The sequence below is a fragment of the Ambystoma mexicanum genome, chromosome 2p, assembly GCF_040938575.1.
Source record: "Ambystoma mexicanum isolate Mex_15411 chromosome 2p, UKY_AmexF1_1, whole genome shotgun sequence".
Classification (NCBI taxonomy): Eukaryota; Metazoa; Chordata; class Amphibia; order Caudata; family Ambystomatidae; genus Ambystoma; species Ambystoma mexicanum.
This window is the reverse complement of record NC_090923.1, coordinates 344,435,445-344,448,318: the sequence shown is the minus strand read 5'-3', so window position 1 is coordinate 344,448,318 and position 12,874 is coordinate 344,435,445. Positions and strand designations below refer to the sequence as shown.

Sequence of the window (12,874 nt, the reverse complement as noted above, 5' to 3'; positions counted from 1 at the left end):
TCTTCTTCAGAGGAGAATTGCCTACCATTTCGGTGCTGGACTACCTATGGGTGGGACAAATACTGATGTGTCTGGACATTTCTCCTCTGTGGAAAGCACAGTGAGCTGAAGCATTGTTGAGACCCTCCCGGAAGCCATCCACCCAAGAACAGGTCAATGGGGCGTGTTCGTACCGGCAGAGTGGGAAGAAGTCGCGGCACTCATAGATTCCGCCCCAGAACCCTAAAAAAGCCAATTGGCACGAGTTTCGGCGGAAGGAAGAGCCGTGTCCGGTTGCATATTAAAAGCAACATTTGATGCCGCGGATAACGCCGGCAGATTGATAGCAGAAGGTACTGTTATCAAAAGGCATGCTTGGTTGCGACAGTCTGGGTTATGATATGATATGGCATTTGTAACGCGCCTATACACAAGTGTTTCAAGGCGCGACGAGGCAGGGAGGGGGGAACAAGGGGAAGACTGACAATGATCCTACTAGGCCAGGTGTCATTCAGACCGCGCAAGTGCAGGGGTAGGGGGAAGGGAAAAAGTGCAAGGGGAAGCGGGAGGGGGGGGGGAGTGCAGTACAAATAAGTAGAATAGAAATAAAATAATAAATAAATAGGGCCAGCTGGTGGCAAGTGCAAGGTAAGTGCAGACAAGTGCTGCGGGGTGGGGGGCTGTAGTGATACAGAGACAGTCCCGCAGTGCAGGGGTTGCCAGGGAGGCAGTGCAAGTGAAGAGTGACTGGGCCCAGGACCGAGGTCGGTGAGAGTGGCCCAGTTGCAGAATCAGTGCAGTATTGGTGAAGAATTTAGCAGGGGAGAGGGACAGAGAAAGCAGAAGTGAAGAGGAAGGTTTTGAGGTGCTTCCGGAACCGGAGATGGTTCTCCTCAAGTTTCAGGGAGGCAGGAAGGCTGTTCCAGAGGGAGGCCCCTGCCGCGGAGAGATATACCCCCAGCTCGTTGCTTCGAGAAGCGGCTGACCCTGAGGGAGTTGGAGACGGATGAGCGTAGGGCTCGGGAAGGAAGATATTTAGGAAGAGAGAGTTGAAGGTATTTAGGCCCCAGGCCCCAGAAGGCCTTGTGGACAATGCAGAGGGTTTTGAACTTAATCCTCGCAGCCACTGGGAGCCAGTGTAGAGATTTCAGTCCTGGAGAGATACGGTCCCTGGGCTTGAGGCCAAGGACAAGTCTTGCAGTTCTGTTCTGGATGAGTTGCAGAGGGCGGAGAGTGGAGGCAGGCAGATTAAGATAGAGGCTGTTACAGTAGTCCAGCTTCGAGAGAACCAGGGCTCGGGAGACAGTGAGCTTCTGGGGGAAGAAGAGGAAGGGAAGAATACCTCTGAGGAGGTGCAGCTGGTAATGTGACTTCTTAGAGACGTCAGATATATGAGGAGAGAAGGAGAGTGTGGAGTCGAAGATGACCCCAAGGTTTTTTGCCTTGCAGGAAGAGGGCCAAGAGAGGCCGGCCAGAGAGCTGCAGGGAAGGAGGGAGTGGGTGTGCGATGAGTAGGATCTCAGTCTTACTAGCATTAAGGCAGAGGTCATTGGCAGCACACCATTCCTGGATAGCAGACAGACAGTCAGAGATGAGGGAGGGAGAGGAGGAGGCCGAGGGTAGCCTGAAAATGAGCTGGGTATCGTCCGCATAGCACTGCAAGTTGGGGCAGAGGGCGGCGATGCGGTGGGCAAGGAGTGCCAGATACTGGTTGAACAGCCAGGGAGAGAGATTAGATCCCTGGGGAACGCCACAGGTGGAGAAAAAGATGTCAGAGAGGAAGGACACAAGTTGGACCTGGGAGGGTCGATTGGAAAGGAAAGAGGTCAGCCATGCCAGAGCCTGACCAGTGATACCCAGGTTATCACAGAGACGGTTGAGCAGGATGGCATGGTGAAAAGTGTCAAAGGCAGAAGAGAGATCGAGCAGAATGAGAACACACGGAGTGTTGGAGTCGAGGTTCAAGAGCAGGTCCTCACGGATGTTCAGGAGAGCAGTTTCCGTGCTTCTGGACGCTCTGAAGCCAGATTGATGGTCATGGAGACTATCAACAGCTTCAGCATGGAGGTTAAGCTGGGAGATGGCCAGTTTCTCCAGGAGCTTGCCCGGGAAGGGAGTGATGGAGATTGGGCGATAGTTAGCCGGACAGGATGGGTCGGCAGAGGGTTTCTTAAGGAGAGGGTGCACAAGGGAGTGCTTGAGGGGTGATGGGAAGACTCCAGAGGCGAAGGAGTGGTTTCAAAAGTCAGCCAGGGCAGGAGCCAGGGAGTCGATGTGGTCCTTGATAGTTTTGGAGGAACAGGGGTGAATCTATTTAGACAAGACTTTCATAGATCGGACTTGTCTGGAAACCTCGTCAGCAGAAAAAAGGGGAAAGGCAGAGAAGGAGGGAGGAGGGGTGGCTGCAGAAGTGCCAGAGGATGAGCAGGGAAGAGAGGGGGGGGGTGATAGGAGGAGAGTGAGGACAGGATGTCCTGAGTTTTAGAGATGAAGTAGGAGGCCAGTGCAGTGCAGAGGGCCTGGGAGGGGACAGGAGAGGTAGAGACTGCAGCAGGGTTGGCAAGCTCCTTGCAGATTTTAAAGAGTTCAGCCGAGTTGTTAGATGCCGCAGAGATGCAGGCTTGGATAAGGGCTCTCTTCTTGGTGAGAACAGAGAGTCGGTATTGCCTTTGGAGCAGGCGGCAGGCCAGTTTGTCAGAGGATGAACATGAAGCACGCCATTTCCTCTCTGCCACCCTGCACTTGCGTTTTAGGGTGACGAGATCCGAATCATACCAGGAGTTACATTTGGCTTTGGGCTTCAGGCGGATTTTCATGACAGGGGCAAGGATATCAAGAGTATCAGATATACCAGAGTGGAGCAAGGAGAGGGCTGTGTCGGGGTGGGAATCAGCCGAAGGGGGAGGGGGGGCGAGAAGGTGGCAGCGAAAGCCGCAACTGACACGCGCTTCATGGGTCGGATGACCGAGAAGGTGGGTGGCAATGATGAGGGTGGCTTTGCCTGTGGGGTAGGGAGGGTGAGGTGGGAGGATAGGAGAAAGTGATCACTCCAGGACAGAGGAGTGGAGAGGGGGACAGAGAGGGGAAGGTCAGAAGAGATCAGAGCATCAAGAGTGTGCCCTGCAGAATGAGTAGGCCCAGACGGGAGAATAGAGAGTGAGAGAGAGTCGCAGAGGTCACGAAAGAGTCCAGTGGGGGGACAGGAGGCATCTAGGTGGATGTTGAAGTCACCAAGAAAGAGGAGTTGAGTGGTAGAGGACAGGAGTGAGGAGGAGAGGTCAGCCCACTCAGAGAGGAAGGAGGAAATTTGACCAGGTGGCCGATAGTAGCCACGGTAAGGGAATGGCTAGGAGAGAGAGAGAGTCGGCAGACAAGACATTCAAAAGAGGAGTAGGTCTGCGTAGGAGTGACAGTGGCAGGAATCCACTCGGGGAAGATAAGGGCAACACCCCCCCTGCACGGTTGGGCCTGGGCACAGAGAGGATCTTGTAACCTTCAGGTAGGAGTGTGTCAAAGCTCGTGACAGAGCTGGCTGTGAACCATGTCTCAGTGAGACCGAGGACGTCAAGGTCCATTTCCTCAAGAAGGCGACAGATATCGGAGGAATGCTTGATGGCAGAGCGAGAGTTCAGAGTGGCAAAGTGGAGAACGTTGCCCTCCTTGAAGGACTTCCTGGGAGGGGTACAGATCAGAGGTACGCCCTGCGGAGGTGTAGAAGAAGGAGGTGAAGTGGGAGTGCGAGAGGGGGCAGGGAGGGAGGGTAGAGGCAAGGTAGCCGAAGACAGGGGGGGGACAGCAGGGGAGGAAAGGAAGTTGATGAGGCTCAGAAACCCAGGCTTCATTGATAGACAAACCGGTGGAGCCGGATCTATTGTTTGGCAAGGCGGTCAAGGACGCGCTGAAAAATGCCAAGCACGAGTATGAGACACTCAAATCCCTAGGCCAACTAACCAATAAACCCCCTAACCAGAGATGGAATGGCAATTTTCGTCGCCACGCGGACAAAATTCCCACAGAGGGTCTAACTATTCCCAGGGGCAGGGTACACAATGGAACAACAGCCAGCAGTCTACCCAGGATTATGGCGGCAGGGGTAATAAGCGAGGGCGTGGTTAGGGTAGAGGCAGCCCCAGTAGAGGCGGTGGCACGCCTCCACCAAAACAGTGACATTCCGTTCAGGGTCTCTTCTCACACATCCCCAGTAGGGGGACGCATTTCCAGCTTCACCCAAGCTTGGGAAGGGATCATTTCAGACAGATGGGTGCTGTCCACAGTGTCCGCAGGATACTGCATAGAACTGTTAGAGCGTCCCCAAAACCACCCTCCACGACATAGAATGCATTCTTTGGACCACCAGAAGATCCTCCTCGAGGAGATCGTCAATCTTCTAGCAAAGGACGCGATAGAACTCGTCCCAGGACACCAGGTAAACAAGGGTATTTATTTATTCAATTTACTTCCTTGTGCCAAAAAAAGATTTGACAATGCACCCAGTATTGGACTTACGGCCTGCAAACAAGTATGTCAAGCCCCAAAAATTTCACACGACTACTCTCCAGGAAGTAATTCCCCTCCTACATGGGATTACATGGCAACATTGGACATGAAAGATGCCTATTTTCATATTTCCATGTTCCCAGCGCACAGAAAGTACTTGCGCTTCAAGGTGGACAGTCGGCACTACCAGTTCAAGGTACTGCCCTTCGGGATAGCCTTGGTTCCAAGGATATTCACCAAGGTACTGGCGGTGGCGGCAGCACACCTATGCAGGGAGGCAATCCCGGTTTACCCTTACCTGGACGACTGGCTCATCACGGGGGAGACCCCAGTAATTTGCAGAACAAACATTCAAAGGACGATCGACCTCCTCTTCGAATTAGGCTTCTCAATAAACGAGAAGAAGTCAAGTCTGGTGCCAAGCACCTCCAAACAGTTCTTAGGAGCTATCCTAGACACGCAAGAGGGGTTGACCTTTCCATCAGAGGAAATAATTCGGAATATACTGCTGCAAATTCCGCAATATCAGGCCGGTCGCCAGATAACGGTACGCAAAGCAATGCGTTTGCTAGGCATGATGGCGTCATGTATTTACCTGCTCCCCCACGCGCGCCTGCGCATGCATTAGATGCAAGAATGGTTGGCGAAACAGTGGTCTCAGGCAAGTGGTCAGTGGGACGATCTAGTGGTCGTTTCGCCAACACTGGTACAAAGCCTTCACTGGTGGACAAGAGAAAATCTGTCCAAGGGGAAACCCTTTTACGATCCCGAGATACAGGCGGTAGTCACAACCGATGCATGCCTGACAGGGTGGGGAGCTCACCTCCTCCACCACACAGCTCAGGGTCTCTGGCCTCACTCAGTGGCTAAGAATCACATCAACCTGCTAGAGCTTCTGGCAGTATTCAGAGCACTTCAAGCGTTCGAGCCCGACCTGTGGAATCTGTCAGTGCAGATCCGGACGGACAGCACTACAGCCATGTTTTACATAAACAAGCAGGGAGGGTTTCGTTCGCCAAATCTGTCCAAGCTTGCCCAGAAAATGTGGATATGGGCACTCAGACGGAAGATCTTCCTGTCATCTCAACATGTTCCAGGGGATCCCAATTCTCTGGCGGATGCTTTGAGCAGAGATCCCCTCCCAGAGGAACACGAATGGTGTCTACACAGAGAAATCATAGAAGATATCTTCTCTCAGTGGGGTTTCCCCACTATAGACCTATTCGCCACAAGCGAAAACAGACAGTGCCCAGGATTTGCATCCAGGTTCCCCCAGCCAGACTCCCAGGGGAACGCCCTGTGGATGAACTGGTCAGGCATGTATGCTTTTCCACCAACACCTCTCATCAGGAAGGTGGTCAACAAGATGAACAGAGAGTCAATGACGCTCGTCCTAGTTGCTCCCATGTGGGCGAGACAACCGTGGTTTCCACACCTACGCAGACTAGCGGTGTGCGAACCCATCAAACTCCCGGGCTGGTACAACCTACTGTCCAAGCACCAAGGTCAAACAGTGCATCGTCAACCGAACTCAATGAACCAAGCAGCATGGCTCCTGTGGTCATAGAGTTCGGACATCTCAGATTACCTCAGAGATGTATGGACATCCTAAGGGAATCTAGGAAGCCAAACATGAGGCACTGCTACTTTGACAAATGGAAACGATTCGTTATCTGGTGCCAGAACAAGCAAGTGAACCCAGTTGATTGCACTCCTTCCACAGTTGTCACGTACATGCTCCACCTGCTGGATGCAGGACTGGTATTTAACTCACTGAAGGTACACCTGGCAGCGCTGTCGGCATACATCACTTCCCATAACAAGGTGTCGTGGTGGAAGATACCAGTGGTTAAAGCTTTCATGGAAGGAGTAAAGAGACTTCACCCTCCTATTTCTAACCCACCACCAGGATGGGACCTTAACGTGGTGCTATCTAAACTCATGGGCCCCACATTCGAACCCATGCATAAAAGCAGTCTCAAACACCTGACTTATAAAATGGCCTTCTTAGTAGCTATAACATCTAGAAGAAGGGTCAGTGAAATTCAGGCTCTGTCAGTGCAGGATCCATTCTTTACAGTGCATAAAGATAAACTGGTTTTACGTACACACCCTAGGTTCTCACCTAAGTTTATTTCTAAATTCCACGTGAACCAGTCCATCGATCTTCCGGCTTTCTTCCAAGACCCACAAAGCTCGGCTGAGGTGAAACTACACACCCTAGATGTGCGTAGGGCGGTCCTCTACTAAGTAAACAAGACCAGACTGATAAGGAAAACAGATCAGCTGTTTGTCTCCGTAGCTACAGGCAGAGAGGGAGATCGCGCCTCTAAAGGTGCCATCTGTAAGTGGATTGTTAACTGTATCCAGCTGTGTTACTCTCTTTCTGAAAAAACTCAGCCTTTCACGCCAAGAGCCCACTCTACTAGAGGCATCGGGGCCACTCTGGCTTTCATTGCAAATGTACCCCTTGACACCATTTGCAAAGCAGCTACTTGGAGCTCTATTCACACTTTTACGCAGCACTACTGCATTGACACCCATTCCAAGACAGATACTCAAGTGGGACAAGCGGTTTTAAGACATTTATTTGCTCATGACCCTTCTCACATCCCACCTCCTTCTTCTAACACTGCTCGCTAATCTATGCACAGCATGTGATCTAAGCAGATTCAACAAGCCTCAGAAGAGATACATTTCTCACCGTAATCGTATTTCTGATGCTTGTATCTGCTTAGATTCACATGCGACCCACCCTTCCTCCCCTCTGAGAGAAGGCGCATGGATGCTTGTAGTCTTATCTATCTATCTATCTATCTGCTTGGATTATCTGTACTCACTCTACTCCTCATGCTACCTCATGTCAGAAAAAATACAATCTGAGGGTCCTAGACACGTGAGGGATGATGGGTACAGTGGACGTCACACTAGGGATAGTATTACTGGCACGCCCTGTGTCGACGCCCATTTACGAGTTTCGAAAAACAAACTGTAATACTCCGCAGCTTCGACTAGATGTCGGCCTGTGCACAGCATGTGAATCTAAGCAGATACAAACATCAGAAATACGATTGCAGTGAGTAATGAATCATATATATATCCAAATGAAATTAACCCATATGCTCCTCAACACATGGTGACCATTGGACTATCTGTGGGAACTTAACCAGAGTATTCCAATTCTTCTGCTCATTTGCAGGGCAGGAAACAGAACACATTAGGTGAGCAATCAACTCACAAACATATATTCATTTTATTTGGTTATTTGGTCACTCCAGTACATTGGCAAGGGTGGTTGCAGACCACATTTTAAGAGAGTGAATATACACATCCAGTAGACAAACTACACTTGTCTACCAAGAACACGGTTTTGAATAGCACAACCAATATAGACACTGTGATAGAGACCACTACATGGTTGGTGGCTGCACAACTCACCCCGGCCCCTGCTTCCCCCTTTTTAGTAAAAATATCAGCATCTTTAGATGAGCCTTGACAGTAATAATGCACTGTGCATGTGTCTTTGAAGTTCTAGGGCATTAGTTAATTTGTAAGACATCACAAATGGAATTTGATAATGCATGGAGGTCGCCATGTGCACTGTATATCTTATGATGTCGAACATTTCTAAGAAAATATTATGTTTGTTTGTCTTTCCTTTTTGTTCCTGAACCCTGTCCTCTGGTATGCATTAATGAACTGTATTTTACTTTCTTGTAATAATATTACTTTTGGTTGATTTGTATGAAAAATGACAATCAAACGTTAACCTTTCTATGCATAAATTATTGTAACCAATGCATATGCAGCCTTGAGAAAGACCCGGAGTCGAAACACATGTTGGCGGTTTCATTGCAAGATATACTACCACCGATTAAACTCACAAAAAATGTCTTCAAGAATTCAGAATATTTCATTCAAGGCCTCCTTTTCATGCAACTGCATTTATATATAAAGCAAGCAATTGTTGCAGGCACAACAGTGACTTTTTGAACAAAGGCCAGGCGCGAAGTGCCAGTGGTTCCTATACACATTAGAAATGTTCTACGGCTTACTGGTTAACCACAGACCACCAGCCACGCAGCTGGCCTGTTCCTCAAAATATGATTGTCCCAGCGCAATTGGATACATTTATACCCTTATCCACTTTAAGAGGAAGGTGCACTGCTGACATGAAAACCATACAAAGGCAGAAAGGTGCATTAAAAGGCATGAGAAGTCAAAGAAATACATACAAGGTGTATTAGGGGCATAGAAGGCAAACCAGGTGCATTAAAAAGGCATGGAAGTCATACAATGGCACACAAGGTTGATTAATGGCCAGTTAGGAATATCAGCCATGGAGGATGCATTCAACGTTATGGGAGGCATGCAGGTGATTTAAGAGGCATGGGAACAATTTAATTTGCATTAAAGGTGTGAAAGGCATACATTCAAGGACAGAATAATTCACATTGTTGATTGTTGTAATACACAAAAGGGCATAGCAGTACATTGGAATGCACGTAAGGTATAACTCGGCGTAATGGTGCACCAAGAGGTGCTTAAAGAGACTGGAAATCCTGTAAAGTGAGTGAAGGGCAAGAAAGAAAAAAAGACAATGGGGGTGGGTTAAAGCCATTAAAGGAATACAAAAATGAATAACTCATGCATCAAACCTCGTGGAACTTTACCTGCCACAGAAATGCATGTTTAGTCACCAACAATGCAGAAATGTCTGTACACTGATCACCTAGACCACCGGCAAATACGTACTTCTTATGCTAATGTTCCAGCACTGATGGGTGCAACAAAGCCTGTACTGTGCTCGTAGAGCAGACATTATTAATTATAATTGCCAATCGCCCCACCGCGAGCAGCTTCACCACCTGTTGCACCCGACGGAGGTGCCTGGGGGCCCTGCCGGTGCGTACAGTCATGCGCCCAACCGCAGTAGCAGAACATGGACCCCCCTCACCAGGCAGGCAACTGCAGTGCCCGCCCCTGCCCAGACCGAAAACAGGTGAGAAAACCCCCAACCCGTGATCGTTTGAACCCCCCGCGCCCATTGTTGGTGGGGCAGTGATGGGCAACTGCCGCCCCCAGCCTTATGGGAAAGCCGGTGAACCGTACCTAATGGGTAACAGCAGCCCCGAGCCATGCGGGAAAGCCCACGAGTTGGGGTTGATTACTCACTACAGCCCTAGAGCCCTGCTTGGATTCGGTGAAAGAAAATGGTTGCTTTGTGGGGGAAAAGCACATACTCAAAAGCCAATCACATAATAGTGACATCACTAACAAACTGGACAGCCAGTCAGCTACTGCTTACATTTCAAAGCCCTAGAGCAACCCCCACAAATCAGTAAATGGTCATTTTCAGAACCATTTTAAACCGAAACGTAAGTAGTACAGTACCTTGTTTGTTTTAAATACAAAATACAGTACAATGTGTAACATACTTTGAAAGCTGCAGTAAATAAATTTTAAAGAATCAATCAAGTTAAATAACTTTTTTATAACATTAAAACATGGCGGCCGCCATTTTAGAACCAAAATGGCTGACAAATTCACCACACAGTAGAAAAATGAGCCAATGAGTGCAAAAAGATGTTTGTTGTGGGAGGAGATGGGTGGGAATGGGAGGAAACCCCTATAGATTTCACTTGGCGATGGGTGTTAGATGGGTGGAACACATGGCCAAACTTCATAATATCCATCCTCATATGTTCGCCTGCATTGAAAAGCATTACAAACCTGCATCCAGAGCCCCTATTTCAAACTCTCATGTTAAAGCTCTTTTTTTAATGACAATACTTTTGGCTTTATAGGTGGTGCTTTCAGTGCCACCTAATGGCCAAAACTAAAAAGGATAGGTTGGATTAAAGGGCTGTCTGAGGGGTTGGTGCCTCTCATGATATGACAGAAAATTAGCAGGGTTGTACTTCTCTCATTCCTTTTGGTGTGCCTATATGAGAGTTTAGAAGGTACTGATTAAAGTTACATTTTTAGAGAAATATATATTTTTAATGTTGTAAAGAGTAGGAACATTAGTCTCTTGTGTATGTGGAGGTTTTGGTCGGATTGTATTGACATTATTTCTGGGAAAATAGTCATGAGTTGAATGAGTGTGACAAAAGTGCTAGCAAGGAAAATAAAAATGAGAAGAAATGTTCTTTAAGAATAATTTAAGCTCATTGTCCACAGTACTTTTGGTGGTGCCTCAGATTTAAAAAGTCCACGATCCTTCCATTTCTTTCTTTTTACCACCTCTCCTGTGTTATTTGTCTACCAATATGCGAACCATATGTTTATCTTTTCATGGCAATAAATAACGATCTGAAGCTTTATGTGGTGTTCCTCGACAATCGCTTCCTTAGAGTCCGGGTCCGACTGAGGCATAACATTTAATAAGTGGCCCCCAGTCATAAATGGCAATTGATTGTTTTTCTGACAGACTATTTAAGCACTACCCGTTTTTTTGGTCAAATGTCTTTCAAATTGTGCCTTTTAAAGAACATCAGTTCAGTAACACTGGTTACAACTACCAGGTGCACAGTGTAGTAACTCCTAAAACGAGCCCACTTTGGCCTAAACAATGGCCCACTTTATAAAATAAAAAACTGGCCAACACTATCATGTTGGGCCGACACTTAGGGCAGTGCCCTATTTCCTATAGACAAGCCTGAGTCTACTTAGATTCGGACAATTACAAACCTATTTTTCGTTTGTGTCATCACAGGTACTTGCTGCAACCTCTTTGACAGGTTTGTTGGAGAAGCTTCAAGATTCCAATGCTCTTCTGGATAAAATCATGAAAGGTCTTAATGCTTACCTTGAGAAGAAGCGTCTCTTTTTCCCTCGGTATGTACATTGGTTGCTTTCAGAGCATGTTCACAATAAGTGCTGCATGTTCATAATTATGATTGATGTTGGCTTCCATTAGGCTCTGAGCAAAGAGTATTTTAAATTGCATTTATCTCTATGTAACCCATCCGAATTGTGTATAATTATAGCTCACTGTGTTTATATAGCATTTCTTTTACTGCTGTTTTTCCTGTTTGCTAGCACTGGGAATCACAAGTATTGCCACTAGCCATTTTTATAGTGTTATTTTTTTTTTTATCAACCACTGAAGCATTGGCCAGGTCTGCTGGGGTTCATACCTGTAAACTGCAATGTGAATACAGATGGCTGTTTCAAATTGTAGGAACAATTGAGTTTAGTTTTATGAAGAAAGTCAAAGGCAGTGCATTCATTTCTATATTAACAAATAAAAATGCATTGTTTATAAACGCGTTTAGGATTATAACATAACAAAATGAAATAATGGCTTTTTGAAGTTTGCCATTTCATAGCTCATTCATTTTCTTAGTGATCAGAAACCTGCATTTTATTTTATGTCTTTATCCTAGATTAAAGACCTATCACATGGTAATATTTGCTTCGAGCAATGCAACTTAAGGCTAGCCTCTAATGTTTTATTGATGGTTGTCTTTAAGTAAAAAATATGCATGGCATCCTAAATCAGCTCACTGAGCATACAAGGGTACAGCTACGTTACAGAAACATGTCTGTAGGCATGTTAAATAACGCCCTGATCAGTGTAGACACCCATGAAATGCAGATGAGGCCCTTATCTATGCTTTACAGTGATACAGTAAACATTGTAAATAGTTAACTTTGGGAATCTTTGGACATTCCAGTATATTTTTAAACCAGAACACGCAGGAGAATTTACTTATGAATAGTTATGCAAAACAGGAAAAGAAAATGTTAAGTTGACATTTTAGATGGTGGGTTTTCCGAGTCAAACACATTATGCGCACCTATGACGGATCTGTTTTTTGTTTTGATTGAAATATTTGTATTGGCATTCATAAATTGTAAGACAAACATAAACCATGCTCATGTTGCGGCTACCATTGAACTCCCACAAGCAGGAGAATTTGCAAAGCAGATCAGCCAAAGAAATCACAAAACTTAAAAAACATCACAACCATGGGCCATGCCTCATCCAGATGCGTGACAAACCACGAAAAGCGCGTTCAAATTGTTGTTCCGCTGGTGCTACCCGCCGGCACAGATTAACCATTTCCAGGCTGTGATTCCCCCTACAGGCTGGTGGAACTGTGGCACTCATGGCTCTTACTTTCTTTCAAATGTTGTGGGACTGTCCCCTGATTTGATCCTTCTGGGAGAACATTGTGCAGACTATAGAAGCTATCATGGGTAGTCAACTCCCGATGTGTCCGAAAACCTTGCTCTTCGGGGCCCTTGTGAGGGGGTATATCCGAAATCTGGAGTCAGGGCAAAGCTGCTAACACATTTGCTGCTGGTAGCGCATATTACCATCGCCCTGCGCTGGAAAACAGTAGAAGGCCCGGCGGATCTGGGACTATGGTGGATTAAGGTCTGGGGT

The 12,874-nt window shown here is 47.2% G+C and overlaps 1 protein-coding gene across 1 annotated transcript in view; it reads left to right on the top strand.

The window, feature by feature from the left end:
- Nucleotides 1-12,874, top strand: part of DNAH12 (dynein axonemal heavy chain 12) — a 3,791,933-nt gene that overhangs the window by 1,119,848 nt on the left and 2,659,211 nt on the right. Inside the window, exon 21 of the mRNA XM_069643677.1 lies at nt 11,195-11,316. Within this exon, the coding sequence (XP_069499778.1) occupies nt 11,195-11,316 (122 nt within the window). The remainder of the gene's footprint in view (nt 1-11,194; nt 11,317-12,874) is intronic.